The sequence below is a fragment of the Choloepus didactylus genome, chromosome 22, assembly GCF_015220235.1.
Source record: "Choloepus didactylus isolate mChoDid1 chromosome 22, mChoDid1.pri, whole genome shotgun sequence".
Taxonomy (NCBI): Eukaryota; Metazoa; Chordata; class Mammalia; order Pilosa; family Megalonychidae; genus Choloepus; species Choloepus didactylus.
Window position 1 is genome coordinate 12,950,978 of NC_051328.1, and position 22,489 is coordinate 12,973,466.

At 48.5% G+C, this 22,489-nt stretch overlaps 1 protein-coding gene and 1 long non-coding RNA gene across 3 annotated transcripts in view; one reads left to right on the plus strand and one right to left on the minus strand.

The window, feature by feature from the left end:
* The first annotated feature begins 384 nt into the window (after positions 1 to 384).
* LOC119518946 lies at positions 385 to 21,962 on the plus strand. Of its 2 annotated transcripts, none has more exons than XR_005213900.1 (4): positions 385 to 502; positions 15,219 to 15,334; positions 15,801 to 16,993; positions 21,083 to 21,962. It is a non-coding gene; the product is annotated as an uncharacterized LOC119518946 (long non-coding RNA). The 2 variants fall into 2 exon arrangements; XR_005213899.1 differs by lacking the exon at positions 385 to 502 and adding an exon at positions 5,252 to 5,892.
* CNGB1 (cyclic nucleotide gated channel subunit beta 1) overlaps positions 737 to 22,489 on the minus strand; it is a 68,395-nt gene continuing 46,642 nt past the window's right edge. Inside the window, exons 25-33 of the mRNA XM_037816390.1 lie at positions 20,569 to 20,710; positions 19,640 to 19,799; positions 17,859 to 17,956; positions 17,683 to 17,766; positions 15,200 to 15,318; positions 14,838 to 14,984; positions 4,804 to 5,023; positions 1,509 to 1,601; positions 737 to 1,301 (exon numbers count right to left, since the gene is read on the minus strand). Coding sequence (XP_037672318.1) covers positions 1,080 to 1,301; positions 1,509 to 1,601; positions 4,804 to 5,023; positions 14,838 to 14,984; positions 15,200 to 15,318; positions 17,683 to 17,766; positions 17,859 to 17,956; positions 19,640 to 19,799; positions 20,569 to 20,710 — 1,285 coding nt within the window. The 3' untranslated portion in view covers positions 737 to 1,079. The remainder of the gene's footprint in view (positions 1,302 to 1,508; positions 1,602 to 4,803; positions 5,024 to 14,837; positions 14,985 to 15,199; positions 15,319 to 17,682; positions 17,767 to 17,858; positions 17,957 to 19,639; positions 19,800 to 20,568; positions 20,711 to 22,489) is intronic.

The following is a 22,489-nucleotide window of genomic DNA, read 5'->3' on the forward strand; positions in this document are numbered from 1 at the left end:
ACAATGTTCCTGAGAAGGGACAGAGATTTTATGTAAGAAGGGCAGAACCCGTCAGAATTCCAGGCTCTCTGCATTCAGTGTTGCTGGTACAAATGGCCAGATATAAGATTTGTTTTTACTCACCTGCTCCCCCAGTATGCAAAGAAAATCTTCCCAATAAACATTCATTGACTGAATGGTCCTTTCTCCATTTCTTGGATCTTAAAAGGAACATGGTGTGATCTGGAGGAACTTCAGGGAATTTAAGTGGTGTCGTCAGCTGTGAGATTTCGTCTTGGAGAAAGATTCGAAGTTGCCACCATCATCTGTAGAGCCAGGGCGGGGAAAGCAAGTAACAGGTTGCTCCTGCTGGCGGTTCCTTCCCAAGCCAGACAGAGGGTGCTCCTCAGGGCTGCCCCTTCGCGTCAGAAACGCAGCAGCCCCGCGCAAGCAAATCCCTTCAGCTTTCACCCCGCCTGAGACAAAGGCATCTGACTCGGAATTGAATAGTAGCCTGGGGGAGGTGAGTGCGGACCTCACAAGCGTTTTTGTTCCTTAATGTGACTACCCAGCAGACAAAAACGTACAGATCAGATCAAAATTGTCACAATTCCTCTAAGCCAAACTGATAGCTCAACTGCCTTCCTTTCTAACCTCGGAAAGGGGGAGGGGCCGCGGGGGTGGGGGAGGAATTCCCGAAGGAAAATCCACACTTTCAGTTACCCTCTACCTCTCCAACAAGTTTCCCACGGTCTTGGAGTCCCATTCTATCCCTGCCCAGGAAAACTTTTAAAGTAGAAACTATTTTGTTCTTAAAAATAATAACACCCGGGGGGGGGGGTGTAGTGTTCTCAAGTGATGAGGGGAGATTGGGGACACCAACAGTTCCCTTGACGGAATTTGTTGAGAAGCTGATGTCAGGGTAGGGATGTTGGCTGGGCGGATAATTGAGAGTGACTGAGGCCCCTACTGCAGAAAAGCGTCTTCACCTGCGGGATCGAGCAATCGGTGTGCGGGGTTGGGGTGGGGTGCGGACCCCGCCTCGCGCGGGGGGCGCGCGGGACGCCGGGTGCCGCTGGGAGCGCGCCAGCAAGTGCGCCTCACTCCCCCGCCTTCTCCTCCTCCGGCGCCTCCTCCGACAGGGTCTGCTCGCCGGGGTCCGCGCCCGGGCTCACGCGGATCCGCACCGAGTGCTCCTCGGGCCCGGACGCCCCCTCCCCGTCTCCCTCGTGCCTTCCGAGGTCTGCTGGGGCGGCCTCTGCAGGTGCGGCCTCTGCAGGTGCGGCGGGCTGATCCGGAGCGGCCTCTGCAGGGGTGACGGGCTGATCCGGGGCGGCCTCTGCAGGTGCGGCGGGCTGATCCGGGGCGGCCTCGGCAGGGGTGACGGGCTGATCCGGGGCGGCCTCTACAGGGGCGGCGGGCTGATCCGGGGCGGCCTCTTCAGGGGTGACGGGCTGATCAGGGGCGGCCTCTACAGGGGCGGCGGGCTGGTCCGGGGAGGCCTCTGCCGGGGCGGCCTCTGCTGGGGCGGCGGGCTGATCCGGGGCGGCCTCTGCCGCGGTGGTGGGCTGCGCTGGGGCGGCCGAGCCCCCCTCTCCACCGGCACCTTCCGAGCTCTTGGCCTGGAACCGGTAAAAGGTGATCGTGAGGCACAGGGACCTTTCCCTGACCCCGCCTCCTCTGTCCCCCTAGGAGGTTGGCAGAGGGTGCAAGGAGTAAATTTAGGGAATGGCGCCGAAGCTACATCAGGGTTATTTGGTAGAAGCTATGTGCTGCGACGTTTAAGGGTTAAAAGATTCGGTTGGATTTAGTGGAAGGTTTTGGGAAAGAGAAGCAGGAGATATTTTAGATTTCTGCTGAATTGTTGGACAGGAAGCCAGAGTGAAGTGGCCTGTTCAAGGAGACAGCCTCCTGCCTGAGCTATTGAGGGAGGACAGGCCATCGAATGTGCAGGCTGTGACCAGAAGGAGTGCCACCAAGTAGGGCCAAGTTTTTGCAAAGGCTGAGCCAGCCTGGCCTGCCTGCCTGCCTGCAGTCACCAGGGAGGGGTGCTCCTGGAGTGAATGAGAAAAACTCTAAGCAAACAAAGTAAAGGGTGAGGAGAGGAGCAGTTGATGGCCGGGCCACTTTTCTGCAAGGTCTCAGTCAAGGTCGCGATCCCCAGGGGAAGAATGGGGCGGGGCACCACTGGCATTAGGCTGAGCTGGGCCTGTGTGTTGGGTACTAGGGTACCTCCAAATCCTGTGGTTCTTCCTTTGGCCATGGTCTGTGAATCCGTAAGGAACTGGAGAGAAAACCAAGCCTTTGTGGCTACCCGTGGCCTCCCCTGTGCTGTCTGACCCCATCTCTGCATGGAAGGGAACTGGAGAGGGCATGGGTCCCCAGAGGAGAGACCCAAATGGTCCTCGGCTGCCCAAGATCCACTTGAGGTGGTGACAGTGAACTTAAAGGGAGAGCAGTTGGCATGCTTGTGAGGACTAGACTGTCTAAAGTTGGCTCAAGTCACAGGACATTGATGGCAGGGAAGAGAAAGGGGGCAGCAAAGATGCTTCTAGAACCCAGCTCTGCGGAACACTCTGTCTCGGTGTTTTTACATCTTCTGGTGTGTTCCACCTTCCCCTATCCACCCTAAATTCTGACAGTGAACTTGCAGGAAGCATCCCCAGATGGTGCCTCTTATGGGACTACCTAAATCATGGTGCTAGGAAGGGAACCAGAACAATTACGGGAAGTCCTTCATCATGTCTGTGCTGGTTTGGATGTACTATGTCCCCCAAAACACCATGTTCTTTAATGAAATCTTGTGTGGGGCAGACATGTTAGTGTTGATTAGACTGGAGTCTTTTGATTGAGTGTTTCCATGGAGATATGACTCAATCAACTGTGGGCGACACATTTGATTAAATTATTTCCATGGAGACACGGACCCTGCCCATTCGGGGTCTTGATTTAATCACTGGAGTCCTATAAAAGAGCTCACAAACAGAAGGACCTGAGAGCAGCTGAGAGGGACATTTTGGAGAGAAAAGGAATGCTGGTGAAGCTAAGAGAGGAACCCAGACACTTAGATGCATAGGATCTGGAATAACTAAGAGAGGACAAAACACCCCAAAAGCAACATTTTACAGAATGCACAGGAGCTGAGAGAGGAGCTGGAACACAACCTGGGATCAGACACAAGCCTTCCCAGCTAACAAAGAGTTTCTGGACACCATTGGCCTTCCTTCAGTGATACCTTAATTTGGACATTTTCATGGCCTTTAGACTGTAAATTTGTTACCACATAAACCCCCTTTATAAAAGCCAATTCATTTCTGTTTTTTTTTTGCATAACAACAGCATTAGCAAACCAGAACAATGTCCAAAATGCTTATTAAAAAGGCATTCTGTTTGTGCTTTACAGCTCCATATGGCCTCTTTGGGTAATCTGGGCCTCAGGAAGCTTGAGGAACATCCCAGGGTCATGCAGCTGGAGGGTGGCTGACTGAGATTCAGACTGGGGACTTTGGACTCGTATTTAAGAGCCCCTTGCACTCTGCCATCCTGCCCTCATTGTTCTGAATTGCAGGGGAAATACCTTTTATTAGAACATTGATGCAAATTTAAATTCAGGCTGCCTGGTGGAAGCTAACACTCAGGGGCAGGAAGCCCCTTTTCAGCTGAAGCCTTTCACTGCCCTGAGAACGTGCTTGGAATTTATGTCCACGCTTTCCTTTCCCAGCCCCACAGAGCAGCACGGAATATCTTGACTTGCCAGTTCAATCCTGCCCTTGACAGTTTCTGAGCCAGACGGTCCAGAGTCACAGGTGGCTGTTTCTGGAGAATGCCTTGGAACCCCAGGTGGCTTTCTGTCACTCACTAGACTTCTGCTGTCAGCTGACCCCTGGACAGGTCCCTTTGACTCTGATGCAAACTTGGATCAAAACTTAGTTCACTGGGTCCCTTTGAATTCTGCCATGTGGACTGCCAGCCCCTTCTCAGAAAAAGCCCTGCCACTGAGTTCCTGCCCAGTCCCCTTTCCACGCACCCCCACCCCCACTCTCCCATTCCCAGCAGCCTCCCTAAAGGAATATCATGGAAGCTATAATTAGTGCAATCAGTCTAGCTGGCATTCTTGGCTTTAGTCACAGAAAAAAGTCCCAGAACTAATTTTTAAATTCCCTTTAGATTTATGGGGACAGGGGCAGTTGGCCCTGAGTCTGTCTGCAGTTTCTCCTTTTAAATCTTGACAATTGTCCCTCTGGGGAGGGACATTCCCTGCCCACATGCCTTTGGGGAATGTCCCCTTCCCACTCAGGCCAGGGAAGGTCATGTGACCCAGGCCTCTCCAGAGCACCTCATTCTGCTGGCCACAGTGACTGGCTCATAATTAGCACGTGACCCAATCTGTCCAATGACAGTGAGCCCTAGGACTTTTGCAAAAATTATTAGGAAAGAGATACTTTCGGACTGTTGGAGTTGCTTAACCAAGATTATGTAATTCTAGAGTTCTTGGGGGCCTGTCTGGGAATTACACTACCACTGAGGAAAGCAGAGAGAACATGGGAAAGCTAGTCCTGTTGGCATCACTTGGGCCCCTAGATCCAATCTTGACTGAACTGTTCAATTACTTGACCCAGTAAATTCCTTGCTTTCTTAAGCCAATTTGAGCTTGCATCTTGTCACTTCTTTTCTGTTACTTGCAATCAAATGAATCTTGGGTCATATAAAGAAGGGGGAAAAAACACCTAAAACTAAATGTGTGGTCCACTCCCGAGGCCCCTTGGCCTTCTCCCCAGCACAAAGCTGAAAGGGAAGGGCTGGATGGGTTCCCAACCACATTACCTGTTCCAGCAACTGTTGCTGCCTTGCAGCTGCCTCCAGCGCAGCCAGTTCTTTGAGCCGGGCCCTGAGGTGGGCGAGCTTGCCGCCTTTTGCCCCCTTGACACCCCACTTTCCTGCTGCAGCCAGGGCGGCACTGAAGAGCTTGGGGGTACCTGACCGGAGGGGAAGAATGAGCACACTCTTCTCCTCCTTGGGTTTGTTGTTTTTTCTCAGCATGCGCCTGAAAGAAAGCAGCACCACTTACATCACAAGCACTCTTGGGGAGAAAAGAAAGGCTCATTTGTGTAGATTGAAGTTGTGTGGTGGTGGCTATTTTTGGCTTTTTCTGTGCCAAGCATGGTGCTAGGTGCTTTATGCATAACATCTCATCGCCTGATCAGAACAATGATGACAATATGGGTCTTATTGTTTGATTCTTATAGATGAGAAAACTGAGACTCACGGGGGTTGAGACACTCGTCTAAGGTCACACAGTTAGGAAATACTGACGGACACTTTAATATATGGAGTCAGAAATAGGATACCCTAATGAAAAACTCTAAAGGACCCAGCTTTTTGCTTCTCCTTCTGCTTCATCAGCATTTCACCATCATCACCATCACCAACACTTGTCCCTATGTGTCAGGGCTGGTGTTCAAGCCTTTGCAGGCGTTGTGTGGTGGACACACCCCAAGGTGGCCCCCATCATCCCCACCTCCTGGTGTTCACGCTCCTGTGCATCCCAACCCTGAAGGATGGAGGGACCTGTGACTTGCTTATGACCAATAGACTAAAGCAAGGATGATGAAATGTTGCTTCCATGATGAGGTGCCATAGTATTGTGACCTCCATCTTGCAAGAAGACTCTTTCTCCCTTGTTGGCTTTGATGAAGCAAGCGGCCATGTTGGGGGTGGCCCACATGGCAAGAAACCGAGGCCGGCCACTGACCAACAACTTGTAGGAACTGAGGGAGGCCCTCAGTGCCACAACCATAAGAAATTGAAGTTTGCCAACAACCAAGTGAGCATGGAAGTGGATCCTTCCCCCAGTGAGATGAGATGAGACTGGCTGTGGCCAACGGCTTGGTTATAGCCTTGCAAAGGTGCCAGGTAAGCTGTCCCCCGACATCTGACCCATAGAAACTCTGAGATAATAAATGCATGTTGTTTTAAGCTGCGAAGTTTGTGGCACTATCATTGAACAGCAATAGACAACTAATGCATACTCTCTCATTTTAGTCTCACAGCAACCCTCACAGGTAGAGACTGTTATTCACCCTCATTTCCAAATGAGGATATGGAGGATCAGAGAGGGTAAGTAAGTTGCCCAAATCCACACAGCTAGGAAGTGGCCAAGCTGGAATTCAAATTCAGGCCTCCAGCCTCAGTGCCCCAGATCTTGATTATTACAAAGTATCATCATGGTCATTTCCTTCTTGGATGCTGACAAGACTCCTATGAGATTAACAGGGCTGGGATTATTGTGCCTATGACAGTTGGGGAAACTGAGTCTCAGAGTGCGGGGAGAGACACGTCCAAGGTTGCTCAGAAATGACAGAGAATTACAACAACCCAGACCTTCTAAATGCAGTGTACTGCCCTGTTTCTCTAAAGAAGGATAGACATTTCCATCAGAGCTCCAACCTTGACAAAGAATTTTTCACGCTACGTATATGTGATGAGTGGTTTGGCTTGAGAACAAATGAATTTCACTGGCAATGTGGCAGGCCTAGATTACTAATTGGCGAATTCATTCATCAGCGTTCCAGCAAAGCTTGTTTGTTTAAAAATGAGGCCATTACTGGCTGCTTATCTAATCAGAGGCAATGGGCTTAAATCGTGCATCAATTGATATTAATTGCTCAAGACTTGCATTTTCTGGCTGGGGTTCCCCCAGGAGAATACAAACATGATAATTCATCAGAGGCCTCCCACATACTCAGTACTGTCACTGTGTTTTTGAGTTCATAATTCACAGCACAACAATCCTCAGGAAGGTCATCATGGTACTAAAATGATACAAGAGAACTACCTAAAGGACTCAGTTTCCCCAATGTCATGGACACAATAACTCCAGCCCTGTTAATCTCATAGGAGTGTTGTCAGCATCCAAGAAAGAAATGACCATGATGCTACTTTGTAATAATTAAGATCCGGGGTGCTGGGGTCACTGAAACTTTGAGCTGGTTTCAGTGACATTTCCAGATTAAGGAAATTCATCCTCATTTTTGGGTGGCATATGTTTCCCCTATAATCATGCCAGAAGTCACTGGAATTTTCTCCAGTTTCACCCCATCTCTTACAATGACCAGTCCAGAAACCTGAGCACTTCATTTCCTTGGGGATTTAGGTTCCCCTCTGTAAGATGCGGAGCGTGGACAGAATCCCATGCATGGCCTTTACTGGGGCCCTGTGATTCTCAGACAGCATTTCTGACAACATATGGGCAGAGCTGGTTCAGGATCCCCTGCCTCTGTCCCCGAGCTGGCCTGTCCGGAGCAGCAGCCACCTCGATGAGTTTATACTGTGGCTCCCAGTCCCAGGGCCCAGGTGCTGCAGGGCCTACCGGCCCCTCCTCCCTCCCCTGGCAGCCTCTCCCCAGCACCCTGGCCTTCTCCAGTAAGGTGCAGGCTCACCGCAGACATTGTCAAGGAGTGGGGCCTCTGCACCACTCTTGGGAAGGCCCTGCAGGATCCCAGTTGGTTTTCCAAATCCTTTCCTAGCCCAGCCAGCAGGGCTTTTCTGAGCTTGCTTCTCTTGCAGTAGAGAGGGAGTGAGGGTGTAGGGTCTGGTGCCAGTTAGATATATATTTCCTTGCCCCTAAGGAGAGTGGGGCTGGCTCCCTGAGCTGACATGTCTGGAGGAAGTAGGCAGGTTTTGTGGAAGAAGTTCAGATGACTGGCTTTTTGAAGGGCCCAGTGTCTTCCCTGGAGAGCAGCAAGGTAAGGTGAGTTACGGGGTAGCTTCCTTCCCCAGGAGAGCTCAGTGCCTTGTGTATATTATGCCTTAATATCAACACTACATCCTTGCACTTTGGAGCTGCCTAGTAAAACCTAAGTCACATCACGTCACTCTGCTGTATAAAATCCTGCATGGCTCCCATCTTCCTCAGAGTAAAAGCCAAAGCTGTTAGGAGGCCTCCCTTATAAGACTCTGCCCAGTCTCATTCTCTGTCTCTGATCCCATATCAAGCAATGCTGATTTTCTTGCTGTTTCTCACACACACTGACTCTGCTCATCCTCAGGGCCTTTGCACATGCTGTTCCCGCTGCCTGGAACACTCTTGCTGCCAGTGGCCCCCAGTTCACTCCTTCTCTCTGAGCAGGTCTCGGCTGAAATGCCTCCTCCTCAGAAGGGCTTTCTTTGACCAGTTTATCTCAAGTAGTTCTCTCCATCATCTCTGTTTCCCCACCTGGCTTTTTGTTTCCTCATAGCCCTTATTCAGAGGTGACACATTACATAATCATCCACGTGTCCACTCTCAGGCTCCCCCGACTGGAACATAACCATGGTTTGCCCTTGTTGTGTCCTCAGGGCCTAGAACCACATACTTGATAAATTACAGTGTTGTATGAATGGATGTTGGTGAGCTTGTTTCCTCTACCACAACCACTCTGTGTGGCTCAGTTATGGAATCATTTCATGGAATGAAGTGGAAAATTAAGAACATAGGATAAAGGCAAGGGGCAAAAAACCAGATATGTGCATTAAAAATGCTTCATCCACCTGATCAAGATGGCAGAGTGAGACGCTTTAGGGCTCCATCCTTCCATACATGCTTTGAACAACCAGCAAGACCTGGCAGAAATTTCTTTCTTGGGGCTCCAGAAAACAATCAAAGGGCTACAGTAACAGGGTAAGTGCCAAACCAAGGAAAAGGCCACTTAAAAGCAGAAGGATCTCACGGTGCTTTGGCTGGCCCTTCCCCCCACCCCCCACCACTAGACGCAGAGCCATCCTGCATTCCCAATGTGTATCGCTGGTCCCAGTTCTAGAGGGAGCAGAATAACTCTTGTGCACATACTGGGAGCATGTATGTCTGGCCCAGTCAGCCTGGTGGTGGCCTGAGGGGCCTGCCATCCAAGAACTTGCCCTGCATGGTAGAAGGCAGCACATGGCTATAGGACATACTGGCAGTGCCTACTACTGTAAGGAAACTGTTCCATAGGGAAGAGGGGACATTTGAAACTGTGTAAATGGGGGATTTCCTGGGGCCACACATGCCCAAGACAAGATTCATGAGCAGAAAGTATCAAGGAAGCCCATTTGCTTTGGCCTAGAGCTATTCTCTAAACTCATTGTATGGATAACTCCTGAAGGAGAGCACTTGTACAAGTCAATCTGCAAGGACCAGGAAAGCTGTTTTCTCTTTTTCCTTTTTCTTTTTATTCTTTGGTTATTTCTTCAAGGAAAGCTCTGTCATAAAACTAGAAGGATACAAGCTTAAGGAACAGATGCATCAGAGTCTAAATTCCAGAAATAACATGTTAAAAGATCAAACTGATCAGATTCCAACAAAAGGTTACAAAACATACAAAGAAACAGGAAGTGATGGCCCAGGCAAAGGAGAAGATTAAAGCATTAGAAACCATCAGTGAGGAGGATCAGACAGGGAACATATCAGAAAAAAGACTTTAAAAAATGGTCATAAATGTGCTCAAAAATCTAAAGGAATATATGGACAAATTACTAAAGGAAATCAGGCAAATGACAGGTGAACACAAAGAGAATATCAATAGGTAGAAGGAAATTATGAAAAGGAACCAAGACTACAGTAACAGAAATTTAAAATTTCCTAGAGGGGTTCAATAGCAGATTGAAGCTGGCAAAAGAAAGAATCAGAGAACTTGAGGTTAAGACAATTGAAATCATCTAGTGTGAGGAGCAGAAAGAGGAAAGAATGAAGAAAAGTGAACAGAGTCCGAGGAACCTGTGGGACACCATCAAACATATCAATATACACACCATGGGAGTCCCAGAGGAGAAAAGAGAAAGGGGCAGAGAGATTATTCAAAGAAATAATGGTTGAAAACTCTCAAATTTAATGAAAGACATGAATATACACATCCAAGTCACTCAATGAACATCAAACAGGATAAACTCAAATAGATCCATGCCACTGCATATTATAATCAAACTCTCAAATGCCAAAGATAAAGAGAGAATACTGAAAGCCACAAGAGAGAAGCAACATGTCACATACGAGGAAGCCTCAATAAGATCGATGCCAATTTCTCATCAGAAAACTTGGAAGCAAGAAGATAATGGGATGGCGTATTTAAAGTGTTGAAAGCAAAAAATTGCCAACCAAGAATTCTATATCTGGCAAAACTGTCTTTCAAAAGTGAAGATGATATTAAGACATGCCCAGATTAACAAAAACTGAGGGAGTTTTTCACCACTATACCAGCCCTACAAGAGATACTAAAGAGAGTTCTACAGGTTGAAAGGAAAGGGTAATAGACAATAGATCAAAGCCACATGAGAAATAAATACCTCAGGTGAGGGTAATGACATGGGCAAGTATAAATGCCAGTATTATTGTATTTTTGGCTTGTAACTCCATTTTTTATTCCTATAGGATCTAAAAGGCAAATCCATAAAATGTAATGATAAATCAGTGGTTTGGGACTCATGATGTATAAACATGTAATGTGTGACAAGAACTACATAAGGTGGGGGGGGCAGAGGAACATAGGTTGCGTATACTACTGAAGTTAAGTTGGTGTCAAAGCAAATAAGATTGTTATAGACTTAGGGTGTTAAATTTGAACTCCGTGGTACAGAGAAAATAGTGGAGAATATGTAAACTCATAGAGACAGAAATTAAGAGTACAGGTTACCAGGGGTTGGGGCAAGGGAAATGGGAGTTAATGCATAATGGGTGTAGGGTTTCTGTTTGGTGAGATGGGAAAGTTTTAGTAATGTGATGAGGATACCACAATATGGTGAATGTAATTAATCCCATTGAATGGTAAGCTTGGGAATGGGTGGGATGGGAAAATTTATGTTGTATATATGTTCTCACAATTAATAAAAAGAAAGAAAAAGCAACCAAAGAGATGAGACAATAATAATTAAATGATCCTGGATGGGATCTAGCAAGGGAGGAGAAAAGGCCAAGGGATATCATCAGGATATATGAAAAAATTGGAATATAGATTCCAAGCTTTAAATTAATGTTGAATTTCTTGAGCTTGATAACTGGACTTAAGGTGGTTACATAAGTGAATATCCTTGTTTGTAGGAAATGTACATGGCAGTATTAAGTGTTCAAGGAGCATTATGTATACAACCTATACTCAAGTGTTCAGAAAATGGATGGATGGAGAGATAGATAGATAGATAGATAGATAGATAGATAGATAGATAGATAGATAGATAGATAGATGTGGCAAATGTGGGAAAATGTGAAAATTGGTGGATCTGGGCATCTGGGGGTGGGGGTAAGGGTATTTCAGAGTTTTCTGCATGGGGTTTGTATTATTTTTGTAACTGTCCTGTAAGCTTGAAAGTATTTCAGAATAAACAGTTTTTTTAAAAAATTAAATGTTTAACTCAATTGAAAAATTAGAGGTCAACTTTATTGGCTGAACAGAAACAATTATTATTAACATTTATTGAGTATCTCCCAGGTGCCAGGCACCACGCTGGAGACATTCACAGACACTATTGTATTTAATCTTCATAATAGCAAAGAGGGGGGATATATTATCCTCATTTTACAGAGAAGAAAACTGAGATCAGAAAAATCAATTAATTTTTCCAAGGTCACACAGCCAGTACTTCCCCTGGAAGGGATCTGAGCCCCATTAGCTTTACTCCCAAGCCTACTATGGGATTTCCACCACAGTGGCCTCCCTCGTTCAATTAAATCTGATCTACCTGTTTGAAAGCAAAAATTCTGCTTTTCTAAAAATTATACATTTCCCAACAATACAAAATACAGCTTCACAAGGTTATTCTTTGCAGCACATTGTTTAGAATATTCTAAACAATACATGCCCATTCACAGAAGTGCTCTGTGAATATAAAATAGAATGAGGAAGCTGTCTACGAACCGAGAGAGAATGATTTCTAGGATATATTGCCATGTGAAAACAAGCAAAGCGCAAATGAGAATCTATCGCATGCTACCTTTTGTGTAAGAAAGAAGGGAAATTAGGAAACTATTCATGGGTCTGTCTATTTTTGCAAAAAGAAACACAGGAAGGAAAAACCAGAAACTGATGAGAATGGTTATTGTACTGGGTTGACTAATGCCCCCCATGTTCATTAGTCCATCCAGAACCACTAAATGTGACCTTATTTGGAAATAGGTCTTTGCAGAAGTAATCAAGTAAAGATGAACCCCTACTGGATTAGGGTATGACCAGTGTGTCTGGTGTCTTTCTAAGAAGAAGGGAATTTGGACGCAGAGACACAGACACACAGAGAGAAAGTGGCAGCAGAGAGTAAAGTGATGCATCTGCAAGCTAAGGAAGGCCACGGATTTCTGTTTCAACTAACAGGAACTGGAAGGGGCAAGGAAGGGTTCTTGTCTAGAGCTTTTGGATATTTCTTGATTTCAGACTTCCAGCCTCCAGAACTACAAGAGAATGAAATTCTGCTGTAGGAAGCCAGCCAGTTTATGGTTCTCTGTCATGACAGCCCTGGGAAACTCACACAACAGCCTACAGGAGGTGGGTGGCAACAGGTAGAAAGAATGTGGGACTGGGACACTCTGAGTATACTCTTTTATCGAGTTTTGACTTTCGGAACCATGTCAATGTTTTACATACTTAAAAAAAAAAATCAACAAGGATAAGGGGGTAAAGCTCTAAAATGGAATGCAAACGGAAAGAAATGAAACTACCTGTATTTCAAATGAATGAAACAACCACACTAAATGGAAAAAAAGAGAGAACTAATTCAAATAACTTTGAGCACAATATTTATATCATATACACTCAGTCTAAAGACAAAAAGAACTGCACCATGGATTGAACTCTACTTAGAAGTTTCATTTTTAGCAGTAACATGAGCTAGTAATCCTGAAACTACCTTTTCTGTACTATAGGATTGAGCAAATGAATAAATGTAGTGAGGATAAAGGGAGCCAGATTTCTTAGTGTTGGAGAGGGGAGTTACAAATATGGAAAGGGAGAAGCTTAGAATGAACTCTATTGTGCTGGACTGAAATTATTTAACACATAGAGACATAGATAGGAAAGTAGATGGTGATGTGCATATCTGTATTTGTATTTATGCATACGGGTGTGTATGCTTCCTAGCTCTGTCCACTGAGGAGGCCTAGAAGCAATGACACCCTGGTAGCAGTGAGCCAACCCAGTGCTCGGACCTTGGTGTCTAAACACCACTCCCACTAAATGGAATCAAGGCTCCTTGGAGAAAAGGCCATTTCCAGAATGGGGCAGGGATGTGAGCAGGGGTCACAAGAGCCAACTTGAAGCGGTACCTACTGGCCAAATATGGAACAATTTGAGCTTCAAAATAGTGATGGTAACAGGATATTCATTGGATAAAGTAAATCCATACTGATTGTGCCAGTTTGGATGCATTATCTCCCCCAAATGCCATTATCTTTGATGCAATTTTGTGGGGGCATATGTATTGGTGTTGATTAGATTGGAATTGTTTGATTGAGTGTTTCCATGGAGATGTGACTCAATCAACTGTAGGCAAGACATTTCATTGGATTATTTCCATGAAGGTGTGGCTGCCACACAGGCCCAGATGCTTGCTGCAGGTGAGAGACAGTTTGAAGATGGCCATTGAAAGCAGACTTTTGCCCCAGAGAAGCTAAGAGAGGAAAAATGCCCCAAGAGCAACTAAGAGTGACATTTTTTGAGGAACAGTAGCTTAGAGAGGAACATCCTGGGAGAAAGCTATTTTGAAACCAGAACTCTGGAGCAGACGCCAGCCACGTGCCTTCCCAGCTAACAGAGGTTTTCCGGACACCATTGGCCATCCTCCAGTGAAGGTTCCCGATTGTTGATGAATTACCTTGGACACTTTATGGCCTTAAGACTGTAACTTTGTAAACAAATAAACCCCCTTTATAAAAGCTGATCCATTTCTGGTGTTTTGCAAAAAGACAACATTAGCAAACTAGAACACTTATATAAATAAATAAATGATCAACAAAGAAATGAAAACAACCACACTAAAGGGAAAAAAAAGAGAACTAATCCAAATAACTATGAACACAATACTTATATCATATACACTCAGTCTAAAGACAAAAAGAACTGCACCATGGATTGAAGTCTACTTAGAAGGTTCATTTTTAGCAGTAGCATGAGCTAGTAATCCTAAAACTATTAGAAGAGCAAGTTCTTACTGACAGTAGAATGCCAGCTAATAAATGTAGGCATGAGAGGCTAGAAAATCAACCATGATAGCGCTCAATGATTTGGCCCAGAATTGTCAATGGATGCTAAAAGTAGTGGAGGAAAGTTTGATGAAGTACAAGATCTTCTCAGTGTATCTCCCCACAAATTACTTATTAACTACAAAGAGAAAAAGTAGTAACTTTAGAATTCAGAAACTTAGTGGCCACCTTAACCAAATGTGATCAAAGTAAACACCAGCAACGTCACGGGCCCCTTGAGATGCTGTACTGGGAAGGTCACATCATTTCTGAGTTACTCCTGCCCAAACTGCAGAACCTGAAGGTGAGACAAGCCAAAATTGAGGAGTACCCTAAAAAATAACTGACCTGTCCTCTTCAAAGAAGTCAAAGTCATTCAAGAGAGGAAAAGGCTGAGAGACGATCCCAGATTGGGAAAGACTAAAGATACGTGGCAACTTAATGCAACGTGTGATCCTAGAGTTGATCTAGGAAAGGAAAAGAAAACAGAAAAGCTGTAAAAGACACTATTTGGGACAATAAGTGAAATTTGAATATGGATTACAGATGAGATAGTATTGTTTCAATATAAATTTCCTGGTTTTGATAAAAGTACTGTGGTTACGTAGGAGGAAGGCTTTGTTCTTAGGAAATGTACACAGAAGTATATATCAATTTTTTTTAATGAAAAAATTTAATGTACCTGGCCTTCTTCCGGAGTAGCTTCTGAGACTCAGGATAATGCACCAAGATCTCATTCAGGTCCTTCTTATCCAGGATGAAGAGGTTGGTGAACCCGTGAGCCACCACGTTGGCTGTTCGCCGATTCCCACCCCCAACAGCCAGCAAGCTGGGCAGAGAAGGGGGGAAAATGAGACCCTTTGGAGGCTGCAGTTTTGACCACATTAAAATCTTCATTTTTATGCCCTGCTTGGAGCACAAGGGTGGCCCCACCCTGCACACGTCAGCGGCTGCGGGACCTGTGCTCACAGACGTGTCCTCAGGCCCACCCTTTTCCCAGCCTTTGCCCCTACTCCCCTTGTTTCACCCCACTTGCCCTCTGACCTTATTTCTCCAAACACAGATCCTGCCTTCAGCATCACCAGCACGGACTTCCCATCCGGGCCGCCCAAAACCTGCACCTGCCCAGCCTGGATGATGTACATCTCACGGCCAATCTCCCCCTGCAACAGAGAAGGGGTGAGTCCCTCTGTCCATCCTTAGAAGCATCCAGAGCAGACAGGGCCCAGGGGCAGCGTGGCCCAGCGAGAAGGAACCTGGGTGTTGGGTTCCTGATCCTGGAGGCATGGTGGGGGCCCGTCACTTCCCTCTCAGGCCTCAGTATCCTCATCTGTGGATTGGGGAGAGTGAGTTCCTCCCAGCCTGCCTAACTGACAGGATGTTGGTTAGGAGTTGCAGGTGTCATGGAAAGGAGGGTGCTAGGTGAGCTCAGAGGAGCAGGTATCCTGGTTTTCTGCAAATTCCCAATTATGCACCCTGGTGGAGGGGAGTGGGGGGAGGCCAGAGGCCTGGAAAGTCTAACAATCAACTGATGTCTATGCCCAGCACACATCAGGAGCCCAGTAGGGGGCTGCTAACTGAAATAACACTAATGATATCAATAATAACAAAGTCTAACACTTCCATAATATTTTTTCTGTGCTAGACCCTGTTCCAAGTGCTTTATGTGGATGAACAGATTTCATCCTTAACAACCTTCTGAGGCAGGAACAATTTGCCCAAGGTTGCAAAAATAGAATGAGGTGGAGCTGGGATTTGAATCCAGGCAGACCAGTCCCTGAATTCATGATCTTAACCCCAAGTCAAACTAAATGAATGAATGAATGAATGAACGGCTTGCTTTGGACTGCAATCAGAAACACCCAGTCTGCCCAGGACCTCCGAATCCTCATGCCCTGGTCCACTGCCTGTCCGGCACACCTATCCTGCTTAAAAGGGGAAAGACAAAGAACCTGTCACTCGGTTACATTTATAATTCATTCAACAAACTTTTCTGTGCATCTCGCACATGCATGGCCCTGTTAAACAAAGAGGAAGAAAGTTTTGTTTCCCTGTTTCTGCATCCAATTTGAGAAATGGAGTTGAGGTGTGAAGTGTTTAAGGAGCCCCTGGGTGGCCCAGGGATGTCTCAGCAAGACTGTCATGGAGCATAACTGGCCAGCAGAGGGCACTGCTCACACGTGCTCATCTAGTAGGTCCTCAGGTCAACTTCTAACCACAAACAGCTCCAACTACGAGAGCCTTTTCTTATCTAAAGCAAATTCTACATTACCCAGGAGGATAATAGCAACAGCACTTACACCTACTCCGCGCCGGGTAAGTTGCCAACCTCTGCACACACATATCTTATTCAATCGTTAGACCCATTCCACAAGAGAGTTTCTATCAATACCCCCACTTTACCCATGAGAAGACTGAGGCCCAGAAGACTGCCCAAGACTGCTCAGCTAGGAAGTGGCTTTAGCGTCAAATTGCTCTACTGCTCCCAAACCTCTCTTGGCCTCTAGGGCCACAGATTTAAATCTCAGCCACCTGCAGCACCGCTTTCCCTCCTCTGCTGGTTCTTTGCTTTCAGAAACTAGAGACAGGGGCCTTCTTGGTGCTAGGGGTTCCCAAGTCTTACAGAGGTTGCTTGGGCAACATTTTCAACCCTGAACACACATCCAGCTCATTAACAGCTCTGCACAAGGGATGGCAACATGGGTTCCTGGCTCTCCTGAGTACCTGCCTTGGTTTCACCTCGAATCCGAAAAAGTGGGAGCAGAAAGCACCCTAGACACTGCCTACCCCAGGATTCAAACCCGAATGTTTTCCGGTATCAGATGAGTGACATAGCAGGTGAGTGATGTGGAGGAGGGAAGGCCGCCTGGTGTGGGGCAGTGGGGAGTGGTGGGGCCTGTGGATCAGGAAAGAGCACGATGCCCTCACCTTCGGGGGCAGCCCCCCTCCACTCCAGCTGACACCTAGCTATTTAGGAAAGCAGGACCCAGTGTTGGCAGATTTTCTGCTTTTAAGTGAAGCCAGGAATCTGGATTTTTATGTGACACTTTCAAATTTCTAAAAAATGAACTAAAAAAAATAGTATACACAAAGAAATAAAACTACAAAACATCTGGATCCTACCCGAGGGCCATCGTTTTGCAACCTCTGACCTAGCCCACCCCTCCCCCAGCCCATTTTCCTGCAGGGAAGACCCTGGACCAATTGCATCCGCATGGCCAAGGCCCCGCCCCTCCTCAGGCTCCCCATTTTCCTGCTAGGCGAAGTCCTGGCCCCCTCGGTGCTGTATCTGCGGGAGCTGTGGGAATGTGCATGCGCATCTGTTGCCACTGCCGGGAGCCAAACCAAAGCCTCCTAATCCAAACGAAGCCGGGGCTCTCCCGCGGGTTACGCGCCTGGCGCTGCGGCCGCTCTGCCCCTCCCCGGCGTTTCCGCTCTCCGGGTTTGCGAAGCCCGTTGGGCGCTTCAAAGGCGCCGCCTCCGGCCCCGCTCCCGGGCGCCTCTGCAGCGGCCTCCGCCCCGCGCACCTTCTTACACACGTAGTCGTTGGGCAGGTAGACGACGGAGCGAAGCCTCTTCAGCATGTCAAAGATCATCTGCCGGTCACAGCCCTGTCCCAGAGAGGAGGGGGAAGGAGCCCCGCTTAGAGGAAGACGCGGATTTGGGGCCTCCCTGAGGGTGAGGGGCGCCGGGTGGGCCCTACCTGGAAGAGTGCCACTTTGCTGACGATGTCATAGTTCACGTCGATGGCCAGGTCCAGCCGCATCTTGTCCGGAAGCTGCACCATCAGCTCTGACTCGTCTGTGAACGAGACCTTGGACTTTTCAGAGGCAAGGCCAGGTCCCCACCCCACCCGACCTCACACATACAGGCTGAGCCCACAGTGCACAGGCTGGCTTTGGACACACCATTTCCCTGCCATATGGAACCACTCTGGAGTCCCTGAGTGCCCTCTCCGGCCTGTATGCCTTTGCAGATGCTGTTCCCTCTACCAAGAACACCTCCCTGCACTTCCCTGGCTAACTCCCACCAGATGAACCCAGCACTAATGTCACCTCCTCCAGGAAGCCTTCCCCTGACATCTCCTCCACCCAGCTACTGTTAGCAATCCCTGTACCATAACACGCACACCGTTTATTGTGATTATTTGTTAATGATCTGTCTTTCCCACTCACACGATAGGAATAATATTAGCAAGAGCTAACATGTATGGAGCACTTGCTGTGCCAGGCACTGTTTTACAGAGTGTTTTACAAAGGTTATTTTATTAACCCTGCACAGCATGCCAAGAGGGCACACTGCTATAATCCCCATTTCACAGATGAGGAAAGGGAGGCTCGGCAAGGGCAGAGATTTGCCCAAAGCCACCCGGCCCGGGGGCGATGGACTCAGGAGTCCACCCAGCTGTGCGGCTCCAAGGCTGGGAACCTGGCAAGGAATGATTGAGGTTATCGCAGTTCCAGGGGAGGAAGCTGCAGCTCCGAGAGCTGGTAATCGTGGAAACAGGAAGTGCTCTCCCTGACCCTAACTTTGCTGCCCCTCCTGCTGCACCACGTTCATTATTTATGGGTTCAGGCCCTGGGTCTGCACGACCCTGGGCACGTCAGCGCCCTCTCTGGTCCTAAACAGTCCCTCTGTTTAAGAGGATATGAAACAAGGCTGCCCCGGGAACGGAGGAGGCAATGGATGTGAACATGTCTTGTAAACTGTAGTGCAATGTGCACTAGCAACAGATAATAACGAAGATTCTCACACCCTTTGTCCACAGACTTGCCAACACCCCCAGGTCAGGAGACCTTGGGGCTGAAGTGTGATTTCTTTGGGGCCAGGGGGAGTCCCACGGAGCAGCAGGGCCCTTTTATTTGACTGAGGACTTGGGGGCAGAGGGGGCACTAAGATATAGGGCCAGCAGCCAAGGGCTTTTCAGAGGCCTCCAAAATGATATCTAAGCTCTGCAAACAAAATTACTAGCTCCCAAATAGAAAAAGGAAACAGGAAAAAAAAATATTACACATAATTAACATTCAAATTTCATTTGTTCAATTTCGAATCCATAAAAACTAAACAATTTGGAAATAATTTGCAGGTAAGATTCTCCCACTTTGCAAGAATTACTGAGCACACCCCACAATTGCAAAGAAAGCAGACCCAGTGGTGAATTAAATGCATTATTGTAGCCAAATAATTTCAGAAGCAAACCGTAACATCAAAACATTTTGCAACTTTGTTGGTGGGTAGAAAGATTGCACTGTGACGGGGATGCATTTGAAGGTGGGTGAAGTGAGGTGGGCAGGAAGACAGAAGACAAGCCCCTGTTGTCTTCAGGAGGACCCCACAGGCCCTCCTAATTCCCTCAAATATAAATGTGGTGGCCACAGCCATGAAAGACCCCAGTGTTTGGGGTCTCAGGACGATGGAGGGGCTTGTCAGCAACAAGAGTTGTCCCTGGAGAAGCTGGTGGCATCAGGGGCACGGCCCACTTACCCAGCATGCCTTGGGAGTGCCAGGTGTACTCGTACCAGGTCTTGACGCGGTTCTGCACGGACCTGGGGATCTTGTAGAAGTTCATGTACTTGACCGTGCTGTCCATGCAGCTGCGGTAGTAGGTCTGCCCCGCGGTGGCGGCCCCCACCACGTCTCTCATCTGGGGGGGTCAAGGAAGCCACTGGGTCAGTGTGGGGGGAAATTAAGTGGGCTTTGTGGATGTGTGTTGGGCACACATTTACAGAGACCCAGGTACCTGCTTGCGGCTTGGGGGAGTCAAGGTCAGGGGAGAACACCACACACGTGCCCACATGTGGCAAATGCTTTACTGATGGGGGCATTTCCACCTCTAGCACAGACGTGGGGCAGGAGGAGAGAGGCTGCCGGCCCCTCGGGCAGGCTCAGTGCCCTGGAGGGAACACCTCGCTGGGCTGGGCTGATTCTGGTGTGACAGGGCCCCTCGGTGCCCGCTGCCACTCTGACCCAGCGCTGGAGGAAATGTGAACCCGGCACACTGCTCCTCAGGGTGGGGCCCTTCCCAGGGAATTCTGAGGACACCTGGTTGTCACCTCAAGCACGAGCAGAATACAATATGCTCCCCCTACCCATGCCCTGGCACATTAGAAACCAGCAGGAATTTCTCTCAAAGGAAACAGCCCAAATCCACAGCCTTTGCAGAAAGCCATTAACCCAGGCCTCCCAGATCCTACATAGGGGCTGAAATCAATGGGGAGGAACATCGGAGAGGCAGTGAGTCCCAAGAGAGATTTACTGCCTTCTCCAGCTAGCCCAGAGCTCCCGACCTCAGGCCGGCGTTCTTTCCCAGGCCTGATCCCAAGGGAATGGGCACAGGCAGTGAGATTTCTGGCAGCAGCGGGAGAGGACAGAGAGAGAGGCCTTGCAGGCATGTGGTCTGGTGACCCAGCTACCTGTCCGATCATCACGGAGAAAGCGAAGACGCCCGTGAAGTAGTTCAGCAGCTGAAAGACGATTTCAAAGAGCGTCTGGGGGTCAGGCAGCCCACCGATGGTGATGAGGGTCTTCACGGCCCAGTAGTAACAGCGAATATAACTGGAGAGAGGGGACAAGGGGAGCTCGGTTATCGCAGGCCCACCCTGCCGACCTTGGGCAGCCCAGCTCTGGCACCTCTTACAGAATTGCCTGTACAAGAGAGAGAACCATCGACAGCTCAGAAATGCAAGAATAACAACCTCTCACACGTGCACTGTGCAGCTTGCAGAGCATGTTTGCAGACATGGCTTGGTTTCACCCTGGCTCTGCCCCAACCCGGCTATTATGCCCACTTTCAGCCGTGGAAAGTAGGGCTCTGGGACATTGCTAGGAAGAGTCAACAGGAGGGTGGACTGGGGCCTTCCCACTCCTAATACCTGGGCCCCCTCAAGGAGGAATATTCCTTGAATTTCTGTGGTCTTTCCTTTGCAGTCCCCCATCATGTTGGTTCATGGAAAGCAAGGAAATCCCAGAAAAAGCCAACGTCAAGGCTGGACCATATCTTGGAGACCACCCTTCCTGACCCTCCCCCTTTCTACCCATTTTCCAGATAGTGATCCCAGGGCTACTAGTTGGCAAGTTCCAGAGTTGGGACTAGAATCTAGGGCACTATCCACTTCTCCAAGCTGTCGTTCCACCATCAGTGACCCCCCTGATCCAGGTGAGTGGGCCATCAGAAAAGGAGATATGGTTGATGGGGTCTGAATTTATGGCACAAGACATAAGAAATGCCCCCAGCTTGCCTAATTATCAAAGCAACCAGAGCCCCCCATGCACCTGTCCACATTCTCAGGCTGTCCCTCCCAGGGCTCAGCAGAGGCCACCGTCCAGCCAGGTCAGGGCTTAGAGACTGGACAGTCCCAGCTGGCTTTCCTGTGCCTTCCTGTCCTCTTTCAGAGTGCACAGGAGCTGTCTGGAGCCTGCACTGGCTCCAGGGTCCTGAGGAAACTGAGACTCTCAGGGCCCCTGCTCAGCCCTGAAACTGAGAACATCATTCACTTGGCAAATCATCCGATCTGACAATGACCTGGAACTGGCCCCCTCCTGGGCTCCATCACTGGCTACATCTGCAACGTTGTGCTTAGAACTGGGGCTCTGAAGCCAGACTGCCTGGGCTCAAACCCGGTGCTACCACTTTCTAGCTGCATAACCTGGACAAAACACTCCATCTCTCCAATCATCCATTTCCTTCTTCGTAAAATGGGGGTGGCAACAGAGTGACCTTCACGTGGTGGTTGTGAAGACTAAATGTGATTCTAGAAGAGTGCCTGGAGCATGATGGGCTTTTGGTAAATATCACTTATCAAAATCTTCACCGTTGCTGGTGCTTGCTACGTGCATGCAGTGCGGAATGGAACAGACTGGGGACAGGCAAGTGAACATGCAGTGAGCGCTGAGAGGGGGAGGCAGAGGCTGCTGGGGAGTGAGGTGGGGCCTGGGGCAGGGCTCTGGGCCTCACTGCACCTCATTTCCCCTCTGGTCCATGAAAGTCTCAGGAGAACATGAGACAGACCCGCTCAGACCCACCGGTTATAACAGTCCTGACCACCAGAGGGCGACCGAAGCAGCCTTTAGTGGACTGAGCAGTCCCCCGCCCCACCCCCACCCTGTAGACAGCTGTCCCAGAGCTGGGTGGTTCTGCTGCTGGGGCGTGAACGGAGGACCCAGGAGTGATGGCTACAAAAGTGTAGCTTCCCCCAAACCCTTCCTGCCCAGAGGAATCTTCCGCTGGCAGGGCACTTCTTAGGGGCCTCCCTGAGGTCCTCTAGTCTCATACCACTGGGTCCATGGGGTCCCTCCGTGCCCCAGCCAGGGCAGATCCAGGCCCCATGGAGCTGG